The sequence below is a fragment of the Rhipicephalus microplus genome, chromosome 10 (assembly GCF_043290135.1).
Source record: "Rhipicephalus microplus isolate Deutch F79 chromosome 10, USDA_Rmic, whole genome shotgun sequence".
NCBI lineage: Eukaryota > Metazoa > Arthropoda > Arachnida > Ixodida > Ixodidae > Rhipicephalus > Rhipicephalus microplus.
This window is the reverse complement of record NC_134709.1, coordinates 12,723,586-12,738,398: the sequence shown is the minus strand read 5'-3', so window position 1 is coordinate 12,738,398 and position 14,813 is coordinate 12,723,586. Positions and strand designations below refer to the sequence as shown.

The window sequence follows — 14,813 nt, the reverse complement described above, 5'->3', positions numbered from 1 at the left end:
ACGGCATGGAGGAGTCCGAGAAGGTAGCGCACATATTAAAAGGCATTGCCAATGATGCATTGAATTTGCTAATTTGCAAGGACTGTGACACAGTAGATGCCATTATCCGAGAGTGCCAGCGCTTTGAGGCCGCCAAAAGCCGACGCGTTTCCCATCAGTTCGCTCGACTTTCCAACACCACAGCAACATGGTCGTGCGAAGACATGCCTGTACCACAGGCACCGCTGATTGTAGAGCACGTCACGAAGATCATTCATCGAGAACTTGAAGCTATGTCTCCTGCTTCAACTTTCTCTCGTGCCTGTGAGTCCAGCTCCCAAATGGTGCCTTTAGTGCATGCCATCGTTCGCCAAAAGCTTTCGAACGTTGGCCTGGAATTTGTGTGTACCGCCGCCCCCTCCCGACCGACTGACCGTCGTCCACCAGTTTCCTATGCCCAAGACCAAAGGCTCCCAGCGCGCTCTCGCAATCCCACTGAGTGGAGGACTGCTGATGACCGGCCCATTTGCTTTAACTGCCACCGTATTGGTCACATGGCCCGCTATGGCAATAGCAGGTGGTATTGGCGTCAGCCTTCCTATGGCTACGACCGTCGTGCAGAGGCAGATGATGGCCACTTCGGAACTCGCCACGAGTCGCCTCGGCCAGCCAGTGGTGACCGTTCGTCGATGGTGCATTGTCGGTCACCATACCCTCCCGGCCACCAGTCCCGCTCAGCGCTGTCTCATCGCCTATCGCGCTCACTCCAATTTCGCCATCCTCCTTCGCCGACTGCACATCTGGCTCGGGAAAACTATACGCTGCATCTCCCAGAGGTGATGCTGCATCGACGATTCGCCAGCCAAATCCTCTGACTATGCCGACACGACGCAACCTCACAGACGTTAAAGTAAATGATGCACTTCTTGTTGCCCTTGTAGACATAGGGTCCCACATTGCAGTTATGAACTCGGAGTTTCGCTGCCGCCTTAAAAAGGTTTTAACACCGCTCAAGTTGTTCCAGATGGCATGACTCTAGCCAACGTCTCTTCCATCAGTGGACATTCTGTTCCTGCATTCATTGCAGACGCTCCTTTATCCGCTACTGCATCCTCTTCCCAGAGCACCACTGATGCCGACTTTGACAAGATGATCGCGCCAGACCTCGTTCCAGCACAGGCAGCCGATCTCTGGCATATCTTGGCATCCTTCAGGGACATCTTTGACATTGGTGACAGCCCTTTAGGTCAGGCATCAGTTGTTACACACAGGATCAACAGTGGAGACGTCAGTCCAATCTGACGATGTCCTTATCGTGTGTCACATGCAGCGCTTTAACCGCACACTGACGACAATACTATCTACGTATGTCTTCGCAGATCATCGTGACTGGGATGCCACTTTGCCTTACGTGACGTTTGCCTACAACTCGTCACGACAGGACACCACTGGCTTTTCTCCCTTTTATCTCTTGTACTGCCGTCACCCCACTTTGCCTTTTGACACTCTTCTGCCGTCGCATACTGACACTCCTACCGAGTACGCTCGCGATGCAACTACTCGGGCATGAGCGGCCCGCCAGATTGCCCGGGATCGCCTTTCTGCCTCGCAGCTCTCTCAAAAGAATAGCTACGACAGCCGTCACAGAGCTCTCTCTTACTCCCCAAGATCGTTGGTCTTGCTCTGGACTCCCTCCCGTCACTTTGGTCTGTCCTTGAAGTTTTTACCTCGCTACAACGGGCCTTACAATGTCTTGCACTAACTGACCGAGGTCAACTATGAAATCGCCCCCTTGGACACTCCATCCTCGTCTCTGCCGTCCACTGATATTGTAGACGTCTCCCGCCTTAAGCCATACTTCTTTGCGCAGGATCGCACGCTTTCTTAAGTGCCGAGACGACGCCTTCACCGGTGGTGGCTATATAATACAAGCCATCATTAGCATCAAGGAATGGACCATAAAGGCGACAAAGATGACAATTTAACAAAAGCTTGTGTTAATGTTGCCACTCCACCATCTTGGTTCAAGGACACTGTGTACTCCATGTACAATATGTAAATATATTTCTACCTTCTGCCTACTCTCACTCCGTGACAATAGGATCTAGCGAGTGAAATGATATGTGACAAGATGAAGACAAATATAAAGGAGGGAAGTAATATGGAGCTTCATAATGTTTCGTTCTGTACGCTCTCTTCTTGCGAGGTGTTTTTAGCGTCCCAGAACTTCTTTAGCTTATGAGGTGGTGGCTCACGATCCCCTCCAGTGGCCAACATCTGCTTGCTGACTTTGGCTATTGTCGTGAAGCTGCAACCTGTGACCTAAAGTTGGAGAGCATTAAAAAAAGATTGAGGTAAATCAACGACTGTAAGAGATGCAACAAAGCAGCACTTTTTCAAACTGTGCTACATTATTCACCATCAGTGAAAAGGGTAGCTGCAAGCATAATTAGCAACAGTTAAACAAAGTAATCAATGAAATATAAACAGTTGGTATTTACTGCACCTAAAATGGACAGTGCAGGTGAAAATTAAAATAATTATTATATAAATTCGCAAACATTTAGGTCAACGTCTTGGCCCGACTGCCCTACAGCTGTACAGGAACATTGCCAGGCTAATCCAATTAAACATAGTAAACTGGATCGGTGATCTGGCTTTCACATGCCAGATATCACCATTGCAAGACGTCAAGAGGCCAGAAAAACTTGAAGGGGAGCCTTTCTAGGTCAATCGGTGCAATATGTATTTTACATAACTGATCAAAATGTTTTTCTTGCCATCATCAGCATTATGCATACATTAACAACTGCAGTAAAAGCTCGTCGATTTGAGCTCGGAGGGAACTGGAAAGCTTTTCGAATTGAGTGGAGTTAGAATTAACGGGCGGCCGCCACAATGAATGGACAGCATGCCACACTAAGTGGGTATAACCCAAAGAAGGCACCTCTGGACTCGATCGTTAGAACAAATTTTGCACTCCTACATGTCCGTGGCAGGTGATTTCGCAAATTAAGTTCATGAAGGTCTAACAGCAAACACATTTAATTGATCACTCAGTGATACACCAGAAAGGAGCCCCAATACACATTGATGCAAGCCGTGAGCATTAATGTCAAAATATATGACATGGTTTATTCCCCAAAACCCATTTATCTACATGGCAAAGTTAGAGCAATAAAAAATTAAAGTAATCAGTACTTTGCATTGGCATGCGTTTCTTCTGTCGCGACTTCATGAGCCTAGCTTGCATCTAGTAAAAAAGGCCCGGCGCCGCAATCGAAGTCTTGTCTGCTGAAAAATGCTGTTGCCTAGTTGCTCTGAATTTCCAGTAAATTTGGCTGAGTTTGGTTTTGCAACACGTTGTGTGCACTTGGCCAAATGCTGCGAGGATAAATGAAAACTTGGGGCTGCCAGTTCGAATTAACTAAGGTAGATCTCGACATGTTTGATTTATCGGGAGCTTCCCCTCCAGAGAAATACACAGGGCTGTGCTGGGACCAGGGCACCAGTTCGAATCAACTCCAAGTTCCAATTAAGTGAGTTCAAATTAACGAGAGTTTATTGTAATTAATGCAACTGGACTATTCTCATGACATAATCGAACTCAAAAGAAAGACATCTGTGAAAAAACTGTTGCATAAGCAAAACTTCATTTTATAAATAAAGTGTGCAATGCCACAGTGTTGCTTCAGCACGCACGTTTCAGTTTCCTTGGTCCTTATATAGGTATTATGTTTTATAAAACGTGTTATTCTCTTTTTACCAAATAAGGCAGAAGAAGATGGAAGGTTGAAGAGATGAGAAACATGTAGTCTTGTCTTGTCTTGACGGCCCCTGAAGCGACACCCTGTCTTTGACAATTTTGAAACTCTGTATTTACCAAAGCACTTGCACCCTTACTTTAGAAGTTTCAATTAGTTTTTGCCATTTTACAGTCCTCCAGTTTCTTATTTTACATGCTATCAGTGTGACACCTCCTAGGTACTGTGTTTAAACGAATATCTGCAGCAACGCACCCAGGAGATGAACTTGTAGCAGTTTGTCGAGTTTGGTCCACTGGGAGTGAGCATCTCGGCGAGAACGCGGCGATTCTCGATCTGGCCCATCTGCGACCGCTGCCGCCACTGACTGACCAGTGTCGTGTATCGCTGCGCAAGTCCTGCACACCTCTGCTGGCAACACTTGTCTTCGGCAAGTTGGTCCAGGCTCCTTAGCTTCCCGAGCGCCGCCTTTCCCTTGGTCCGCTGAATTCTTCGGCCTTTCTGCACATTTTTAAATTGCATTTTCTATCGCATTGTGCAATTCTCTCTCCTAACTGTTCCCTCCCTCTATGCCAGGAATGGGACATCTGCCTGCATAGCAGCGCAAAACATCAGTAGCTACAGGTAATGATGACGGTCATGTGTTCATATACAGGGAACAGTGAAATGTGGAAACTTGAAATGACAAGTCGCCTCGGTAACCTTGATAAAAGATCACACTGCTGAACCAGAAAGCCCACGACCGAGAGAGCACCAATTATTGGAAAATGGCACATACAAAGGACATTTATTCATGCTCATGGACGCCATTATTTTTGCAGTCACACATAGAACGCCAACGACACTTGTGAGGTAATACTAGCTTCCCCTGAAAATCATCCTCTCTTTGTTTGTAGCATGAAACTACAAAGAGATCTCTACCCGGATTTCTCAGAAGGACAGCATTTTAGCCAACGGAAAATACATCCAGATGCAGGATTCCAACTTGAGACAAATGGCCTCTCAAGGTGGTGGTCATGAAGGTGCTGATTAATTAAGATTAACATCTTGAAACTTCCCTTCAGTTGCACACAATCCAATTCAAACTGATTCAGTGTTTTTCTCATACCTCAATAGGCAGAGCATTGGCAACATAGACGAATGGACAAGACAAATGCAAAAGGTCAGGTGCACTTTTATTTGTCTTATTCCATCATCCACACTAACTGTTCTCTGTGTTCTTAAAGACTTGACCTTCCAGTTCGGGTAGAAAAAAAACACAGGTATGCTTTCTTTAGGCAACAAAAGGCCCCAAACAGAATATGTATGAACTGTCATGTATTTAATTTAGACCCATTACAGTATAAATCGCTTATAACTTATGTCACGGGAGTTGCGAAAATCACCAGTATAAGTGGTACCGCACTATAACCAATTAAACTTTTTTCAAGGGCCGCAGTTGCACAAAATGTGTTGAGCATGCAGCCTTGCGTTTCCGAAAATCGAAGCATGTGATGCCATGCTGCTTACAACAATAAAAGTTTCCGAATGGTAAAAAAAAAAAAAGATTAGCGACCAAAGAATCACGTAGCAAATGAAAAGAATGTGAAAAGGAGGGGGGGGGGGGTCTAACAAAAAAGAAAGCACGGTGTAAGAATTTTACACTGTACACTGTAAAAAAAGCAACTTCACAAAAATTCCCGGACTATTTCGCAGACCGCCTCAGTTATGCGCATTACACAAAATCTATGTCGAATCACATCCGAAATTTCACGTGCTCAAAGACGCCAACCATTGGATTTCACGGGCGCACTCACGATCGAATCGCAAACCACCATTCGATGCTACATATGCCTACCTAGTTTTCATTGACGAAATGTATCCCTTCCCTGCAAGTGCAGCCACCGCAAAGATTTTCATTGATTCCGTACTAAACCGCCATTTAGCGAGCAACCACTACCGAAATGCAACCAAAGCTGATTAGGTCTAGCCTGCCATTCGGTATGCTGTCGCGGGAAGTTTTTCCAAGATATGATGTTCGGGTGCCGAAAATATCGCACTCAAGTACTGAACCAAGATCAGCGTGCGTGATATGAAGTTTGCTTTCACGGTCGGGATATCAACAATGAACACCCGCAAAGCTTATGTACGACTCAGCACTGGCAGCAAATTAAGGCAAAAGCTGGCATGATAAAGCCGTAAAAGTTTTCAAATTTACGAACCAGGTAGCTAACAGGATATTCGTAGCAAGCTTGGAATGTATAAAAACAGCACGAAAATAGAGACAAAGACTGAAGAAGAAATGATACGAGCGCTGAGCAAGCTCAGCGTAGTGAGCTGGATATTGTCATTACTAATCTCTAGCAAGTTCGATAACGAGAACAATTTTACCGACAGGAAAGTCTTAAGCGCAGTTGATAAGGAAAGGATAATACGCGTTATGTCGAGCCGCGCGCAGCCGGCAGCAAGCGACCGGAACCACGCTAGCGACACTGTAGCCGTGTCGGCGCCGGTGCAAGAACTTCCTGGACAACTGCCCTTTTCCCTTAATTACTCAGCGAGCAAGCGCGGCATGCCACGGACTTTTTGTTTCTTTCCTTTTTCCTCCCTCTGCCCTTCGTTTGTTCACTCTGCGTCCCCTCCTCCTCTGTAACCACCTTGTTGCTCGCTCCCCAGCGCACCTCCTTTTATATGCACATTCGGTACCACATTCGTCACAACGATTTTCTGGCAACCACATTATAACCGGTCTTTCGTCTTGGATGACTACACAATAAGCGGTATGCGTATACATAAGGTTCTATGGGAAGGTAAACGGGAGTCAAAAAAGACCGCATTGTAACCGGTCCTGCACTTCAAGTGGTTACATTATAACTGGTCTACTCTGTGTCCAGTTGAATGAAAACCAAATGGCCATACTTTGAACTATCTTGTTAAATAGGTAAGAAGGCTCCCTTACATTAGGTTCCGTCTTGAGGTTTCTGTGAAGAAAGTTGTTGGAATAGAGGAGCACCTTCTGCGTTGCTCGTTCACACAGCTTCATCTCTCGCAAACGAGGCCGATGTTCATTAACAAACAGCTCAAAGGACTCGCTGTGCTTTTGACCATTGCCCATACCAACTGCATGGCTTTTTCCAACACGCTTGACCTGGAAATGCAAGGACGTGGATATTGATTAATCAGGTGTTCACAAAAACGACTGAAGTAAGCACGGCAAACAGCGTTTAAGTCACATGCCCAGAGATGTGATTGACCGAAGCAACACTGCCGCCGCTATGACCTCGCATTGAAACAGCATAACAACCATTTGTAGCAGTTACTAAACAAACATTTTAAAATGCAAATATTTGCCTACAATTTGAACCTTTATGCTACATGCTTGAAGAAGTAGATCAATGTGGAAATGCAGGTATCTTTACTTAGAATATTGCTCTTAATTTGTTTCTTTAGAGTCATGACCTTAAGGCACCCAGCCACCTCATATTTGAAAATGAATATGACTCTACCTTATGCTTCAGTTACAGTAATGGAAGCTTAACTTGTGTAAATTTTCCATTCATTCCATTTACTAACCAGCACACCTATTCTGATGACATTCGTACTTTCAAAACGAATTCAGGCTTCGCTGCATGGTAAAGTGCCCTGCTGTTTTGTCTCATGGACAGAATCCTTAAAGTTCTAGCTCATGGGAGATAAAAGTATGTACCGAGTTTAAAAACTGGCCCTTAGTGTTCAAAAATAAAGCAGAATGTAGCAGGTTCCACCTCTTGGCACAGCTTGGTGCACTTGGTGCAGCTACCCCATCACCGCATATCTATTGAGGGCTCGCTCACACCAGCACAAATTTATATCTCCTTCCATACTGAGTTTTTTGTAGAGCAGGACTAAATATTTTGATGTTTTCTAGTTAAGAGGCTATTGAAAAGCGTGCAAAAAAAAATCAAGGAGATGATAAGTACAATGGTTTTCATGGGAGATCCATGTCCAGTATGCTCAACACTGGGATTTATTCGGTTCACTTATGTGTATGCTAATTCGACTTTCTTCCTAGAGAGAATGCTGCTTTTGATCCTGTCAAAAGATTCACTGTCTTCGAAAACACAACGGCAATTTATTTTGAAAAATAAATAAAGAAAAAAGTTTTGGGCAGATAAATGTCGCACACGGCAGTTAGCACTGTGTAGGCAAAAAAACTAAAAAAAAAAAAAACTGAAGAGGGAGCGTACTTAGCATCTACAAATCAATCTCCTTCATAGCGGCTGTCTCCTTATGCCTATGATAGAATTTCCATCATGCTCTTGTTTCATTTTCTTTAACGTTGCATGGACCTGTGGAAAAAAAAAAATTGAAGAGTGCGTGTGTCTAGTGCTCACAAGGCAACCTTTCACTCCCTCCTTGAGCTTAATGCTCTTTATATAATTCTCAGCATGGTCCAGTCTCATTTTTTTATGTCTGGGCTTCAAGACTGGCACATGACGCGCCCTCTTAGTTTCCCCACTCCCTCAATTCTTAGCACGATACGGGCAAATAACAGTGTTCAGTGTACTGGACATAAATACATCCTCGTGTTTCGAGCAAAGTTCTGTTTACAAAAGCTACCTTTTCACAACATAGTTTCAAGAGGACATAAGTCAGCTCACATGATTTAAATTACTTGAATAGTGCAAAGAGAGATCTTAAGATAGTTTCCCTTCAGCACACCTAGCGTGCGAGTTTCCTTGTGAACGATGCCATTATTTTAAGGTACACTTATATAAAAATGGGGCTGTGGTATGAATTAATAAAACTCATCGTGCTAGTTGGTGTATGGACGAATACATTAAAAAAGGTATTGCTCGCCTCTTCGAAAAAGTTGCAAAAGTGGTTTTTGTTCTGATTTTACCTTTGCTTCCTTTTCTGCACTGTGTCTTTTTTTTATGTCCTGTACAATGGTCACAAGCTCGAAAAAGGATATGAAAGGCCAAAGTCCCATATACGGCAGGAGCCAGAAACACATCTTTGCAGTCAAGTTTTTGCCATCAATTACAGATGCAAACACGGTATAATGGCCACTGCCAGCTGCATATCTTTTTTAACCAGTAAACTAACTCACATGTACACAAAATTGATTCCAGTCAGTTATCAAGGCATAAGCCTTAGATGCCAAACACTAAAATTTACTGTTGGCGTCAACGTGAGTCATGCAAAAAATTACGATCATATGAAGATGTCATTATATGACACCAGAGATCACAAAAATTTGTGGCTTCACTATGGCATCACCACATCACTACAATATCATGTAACGTGACATCAAATGATGATGTCATCATATGACATTGTTTGGTCAGAGGGGGGCTCATTGCAGGGGCACTGCAATACTCTGAGGTACAGAAAGATTAGAGGAGGTATCAATATGTCCCAATTATATTCATATTAATATATGTGTATCAATAAGTGTTTATCAATACATGTGTATCAATACAATTGATTGAGAAGAAAAAGAGGCTGCCTTTTGCCTTTGAGTCGTTTTAGGTGAATGCATAAGCGACTGTGTGAATTTTTAATTATACGTGCCTTTCCCCACAACATGACCTTATTACAGCATAGGACGCACACGTGCAGCTTGGAGAGCCCCAAAGTCCATCCCCGTATTGGCAGGATTTTGAACACAAAGACACTAACAAGAGCAAACCTGTTCATAGCATGCATGGCTCCCAGTACCTTTCAGAAGTGAAGCAGCAGGAATGAAAACAAGAATCGGATACCAAACTTACTTCCTCCCAGTTGTAGCACTTTTGCTGTGACAGTTTCTTGGCTTCCTGAAGAAGCTGTAGCAGACTGCGGACTCTCTGTTCTGAGCCATCACCTGCACAGCAGTTGGTGATCTTTAAATCTTGGTCTGAGCTAATCCTGTCATTCATTGCAAAGGCCACTGAACAGTACGAGGTTGTGTGAGAACAAGAACATAGAAATGAACACCACAGGATGTCCATCAACAAGACATTGAATTTTACTAGGATGAAGCTATCTTTAAGTGCAGCTGATGTCCCATTAGCACCATGTCTGCTATAGCAACTAAGACTTGACCCTCTGCCCTGCATCAAAATGTAAGTGCTTAACAATGTAATTACTAAACAAACATTTCAAACTGCAATACCAACAAGTTATCATCCTTGGAATAATGATAAAAGTTCTGCATTCCACACAGGGTTTAGCACTGTTGCAAAATACTTTTGGCCCTATGCAATTACATATGACTCATGGCATTTACAGAGAATTTCAACAGCCAGTAGAATAAGGAAAGTTCTGCAAAAGCTTCACTGTAATGAAGTTTCAACAAAAAAATTTTAGACACACTTTCTAACCCATTAATAGTGCTCATCATGCACTTCATTGTTGCATGTATGGTTACAGAAAGCTTTAACACGTGTGGCACATGGTTTACTTCACTTAAAAACAAGTGCATTTTTCAAGCTAAATAAAACTCAAGCTTGCAGTTAAAGGCCCATCAAAGTGAAACGGTGGAAGAGTTTGAGACAGTGGACGACAGAAATTCTCACCACTCAGATACTCCTGGATACAAGCACAAGGTCCCTTAGGTTTGAAGACCGGACAGAAAAGGCGCTCTGCGTTTACATCATCAAAAGCCTTGGCAAGATTCGCTGCAAAGGCTTTTGCCTCATCCAAATATTTCTTCTTGTTCTCCTCAAACTCCTGGTTGCTTTGCTGTATGAGAAGTACACAGTATGAGAAGTACATATAGTACTACTGTAAGCATGAAGGAATTCACTCTGCAGACACATGTACACATACATGCACTAGCTAGTAGTATGCATGGAGCACACTTATAGAAGCGCACCAATTTATGGCGACGTAACGCATGTACTTTGATCTTGTTGGCTTCGGTTCCGATCATACTAATTGCACTTTCGACTCGAATACTTACATCAAAGCCAGCGTCACCTTCAGTAGCCTTATTCATAGCAACATGACATGCTTATATCAAGAAATTATTCATATTACTTTTTATGCTAAAAGTTATGATGCCATGCTTCAATTTCTGAGCCCTGCGTAAGTTATCTCGTAGTTCAGGAGTGGTGCCAGAGGGGGGTTCAGGGAGTGGCAGCCTTTCAAAAATGTTTGCCTGTCTCCCCTTTGCCCCATCTCCTTTTTAAAGAGTAAATGGCCAAAACACAATGAACAATTGAGTTTCCCCGTCCCTTGAATGAACCCACTTCTCATGGTTGCCCCCAAAGTTTAAAAAATCCTGGCACTACTCCTGCTTGCGTTTCTAAAAGTTTGCAGTACACATTGCCACGTTTTCTGTCTGGATTTACGGACAGGTGATGTGAGCCACGCTACGGTGACATGCATGCTCTTATCTTAGCTGTGACTAGTCACACTGAACATTTATGTACACTAGTGTATCTGTATGGAATGTATATAAAGCAATAATTATGTATTTTTATGACTGTCCCCTGAAACCTGACCCCCATTGTTCCAATAAGAGTTTTGCAAATATTTGCCTTTTTGTTCAGTTTCAGGATCAAACCAGCAGCAGGTGACGCTTTCCAAAAAACAGCCAGACACTTCAGTTATCACCCTCAGACACCATAGCAGGAAGCGTGTTCTTCAAGTTGTGCTAGAGTGGGGGAAAACTCTTTTTGTGCTTTCAGGTAAAAGGAAGATGCTTAAAGTTATGGACTAACTCATATAATGTCGCGTGTAGCTTAGAAGAAAGCAAGTTTGAAATATTTGGCCAGTCACAGGGACTAAAGTGTTGAAAATGAGTGGGCCACTCACTAATGCTTTTGTTCCCCGCCAATGCTACTAGGCTACACCGGCCCACAAAACCAGAAGCAGCCCGGGACCTGTGTTTGTAAACAGTGAAAGGGTCTATATCCCGCCATCTGTGTCGCTTGATCATGTTCGATGCAAGGCTTGCCCTGATGAGCTTGTCCAGCCTGTTGTCACTAGTATTTTGTGACATACTGAATCTGAACCCATGAACCAGCACGGAGTGCTCAAAAAAAAAAAAAAGAAATCTTAAATGTGATGTCGTGTATGGCCATCTGACAATACGTTCAACCTGTAAGCATATCATCATTTCTTTGGAACAACAAGACGCAAACGGTGCTTTTAAGTGGGGCGAATGCCTTGAAAAATTGATGCTGTTGTGCCTATTTAAACTACATTAACCGAAAACATTATCTTTGCACAGCTGAATGTTCTGTAGGCCTCTATAAAATTAAAAGATGGCTCAGCAGGCAAGTCTGAACTTATTCAGTACAAAACGTGCATACATACTTATACAAAGACATTGTTTTGTGCTAGAAAAAAAAACTCGTTTCTAGGGCATAAATCTCACTTGTAGCAGTAAGATGCTGTCACCGATTCCGGATATGTATATACCTCTCACACGAACACATCTAAACTGCGATTCAAACAACTTTTTTAGGAAATAATAATAATAATAATAACAGTCCATAACAGGTCTTAAACTTACAGCTTCGTCGCGTCCAACGTTCAAGGATGGCTCGCAGCACACAGCACAAAGATGCTTTGTCGAACCCCTGGGTACGCAATGTTTTTTTTTTCTTATTAATTATTAATCGCTCATCAAATAGAAATGGGCAGCACGTAGTACGCACGGCCCAATAGCACACGAAGAACTTTCAATCGCGATCGAATCTCGAGTGGCTGATCCGCGCAAGGGACCGGTCGGGAAATTCAATCGAGCTTTGAAATCGTCTTTTCGGCTTGGGTACGTACGATGTTTCTAAAATACCCAAGAGCTTGGCGTGTGACGCATGCGCACACGTTGCCTAATACCGATCGAGGCTCGATCGTGTTCGAAAGTGCTCGTGCGTACACAAGGCCGTAAATGAAAAGTCCGGAAATCATCTTGCCTCATAGTAACTCCGCACTTCTTGCAACAGGTGGGTTCTTTGTTGGCTACCTTTTTCTTTTTCCTTCTCGGCGTAAATTTGACGTCAGGTGAAAATGGTACCGCCGCTCGAACTGTTCTACTGCTTCTCGTTGTGACATGCTTTGCCGCCTCGCTCGGGGCGCACGCTGGCGACGGTACCGCAGCCATCACGTTGCCGCTGTGCCACTTTAGGCTTTAACGCGAGTTTCCAGCTAGCTTAGCTTTTCCCACACTTGCAAGTTTGGCTAGTTCTTAATAAAAGCGAGAACCGCCAAAGGTCACGGATAGCCCGTCCATTAGATGCGCTCGCGAAACTTGCCGCTTCAAAACGTGAACAGAAACTAAAATACGTCGCAACTCGATGGTCGCAGCGTCGCGCAACGCCATCTGACAGTTTCGAATCTGGCTACTACGGCCTGCTAAAGTGACAAGCCTGTACTTTGCAACGCTGACACGCTAACTTGATTGCTTTAGATGAGTAGTGAGAACGGGAACCACACCGTGATGAAAACCCATCGTCCGCTGTATTGGCAAAACTTTGTTATGTCTTTGTCGTTTCTTTCTGCATAACACGACAAAAAAAAAAAATGTTGACATCGCCATAAGTATGTTTTCAGTAATCAAATTCATTCAATAATACTCTGCCATAAATGTTTGTCGTAAACCAAAATTTATGTTGATATCAATGAAAAAGTAGCGCTTCCTTTACGGATAATTTTAGGCAAGCTTTTGCTTTGAAAGCACGGAGGTTTGAAAGCTATCATATTCCTAGTCGCCGCAGTTTCGTACCGCATGTTTTTCTGTGGTCGTTGTTTGATGGTTCCGTGTGTAGTGTGTGTGAGTGGTGTCACTTCAGATGCTTCAGAGCCACGGCTGGTCGCAACTGGCGCGCTTTGTTCAAAACTCGTATCTCGGCGGCTACGATGAAGCTCGACACGTACGAAGCGATCAAAGAGAAGCTGAATTCGCTCGAACGTCGAAGTTGTCTGGCCGAGTTGCGATCGTGTTTTCCGGACGTCGGCGAGGACACCCTGCGCCACATCATATCGACCGAAGTACAGCGGAATATCAAAAGTACGTACCACACGCTAGTGTCACCCGAAGTCTCTGGTAAACATTACAGCTATTACAGTTGGTGTGTCGCGGCGTCAGAGAAGCCTGGCTTTCTCCTGCGCTACGCCGATGAACAGGGAGTCTCTCCGGCGCTCATGGCACGCCTCATGATCGAGAAACACTACGAAAAGACAGCGGAGCCTCCTTCTAAGCAAGAGCTGAACCAAATGCTGAAGGACAGTGGCACTATCGGCGACGGTGCCCTGGCGACCGAAGTGTTCATTTGCGTAGTCAACGACAAGACCTACGGACCGTTCGCCGACGCGATGAAAAACGCCGTCGGTTTGGAGTACGAGCTTCGACTCAAGACGGAGCTCGCCGACCTGAAGCTGGCCTTCGTGGACGAGAACGCGCTACGAGACCGCGGCTTCGACAAGACGCCAGACGTGAAGCTCGAGGTTCCCATCGTAATCGATGGCAGCGTGGTGACGTGGGTGGAGAGCAAGGCGCAGTTCGGCGATCCCGAAGGCCACAGGGCCTACGTGCGCGACCAGTACCAGAGTTACTCGAACCGCTTCGGTCGAGGCCTGGTCATCTACTGGTTCGGCTTTGTCGACGAGATAGTCTCCACCCGCGACGAGGGATTCCTAGTTCGAGACCACATGCCCAAAAACATTACGCGGATGGAAGAGTTTCCTTTTATGCAGATGGAAGAGCTTACCTTAAGTGATATGTGCCAAACGTTCTGCACGAAACGTCACCGCGACTCAACGGTCGGCGGGGCAACAACGTCCCAGCTGCATTAGACACCAAATCCCAGACAACAGGCAGCTGTCCTTCAATGAAAGGAGCCATTCGCCAATCCTTTTTAATGGAAACCGATGCAGTTTGTGCCACTAAGCACCGAATATCATCATCATCATCAGCCTGACTACGTCCACTGCAGGACAAAGGTTTCTCCCATGTTCCGCCAGTTAACCCGGTCCTGTGCTTGCTGCTGCCAATTTATACCCGCAAACTTCTTAATCTCATCTGCCCACCCAACCTTCTGTCTCCCCCTAACCCGCTTGCCTTCTCTGAGAATCCAGTTAGTTACCCTTAATGGCCAGCGGTTGCCCTGTCTACGC

At 44.6% G+C, this 14,813-nt stretch overlaps 2 protein-coding genes across 2 annotated transcripts; one reads left to right on the top strand and one right to left on the bottom strand.

Moving 5' to 3' along the window:
- Nucleotides 1–2,026: 2,026 nt before the first annotated feature.
- Nucleotides 2,027–12,947, bottom strand: LOC119180628 (uncharacterized). The gene is made up of 7 exons (XM_037431738.2): nucleotides 12,614–12,947; nucleotides 12,211–12,277; nucleotides 10,265–10,430; nucleotides 9,479–9,570; nucleotides 6,682–6,870; nucleotides 3,999–4,244; nucleotides 2,027–2,301 (listed from the first exon to the last, which is right to left on the bottom strand). The coding sequence occupies exons 1-7, from the start codon at nucleotides 12,799–12,801 to the stop codon at nucleotides 2,149–2,151; spliced, it is 1,101 nt and encodes a 366-aa protein (XP_037287635.1). The 5' UTR covers nucleotides 12,802–12,947; the 3' UTR covers nucleotides 2,027–2,148.
- Nucleotides 12,948–13,423: 476 nt separating this feature from the next.
- Nucleotides 13,424–14,596, top strand: LOC119181864 (CDAN1-interacting nuclease 1). The gene has a single exon (XM_037433104.2). The coding sequence runs from the start codon at nucleotides 13,557–13,559 to the stop codon at nucleotides 14,490–14,492; it is 936 nt and encodes a 311-aa protein (XP_037289001.2). The 5' UTR covers nucleotides 13,424–13,556; the 3' UTR covers nucleotides 14,493–14,596.
- The last annotated feature ends 217 nt before the right edge of the window (nucleotides 14,597–14,813 follow it).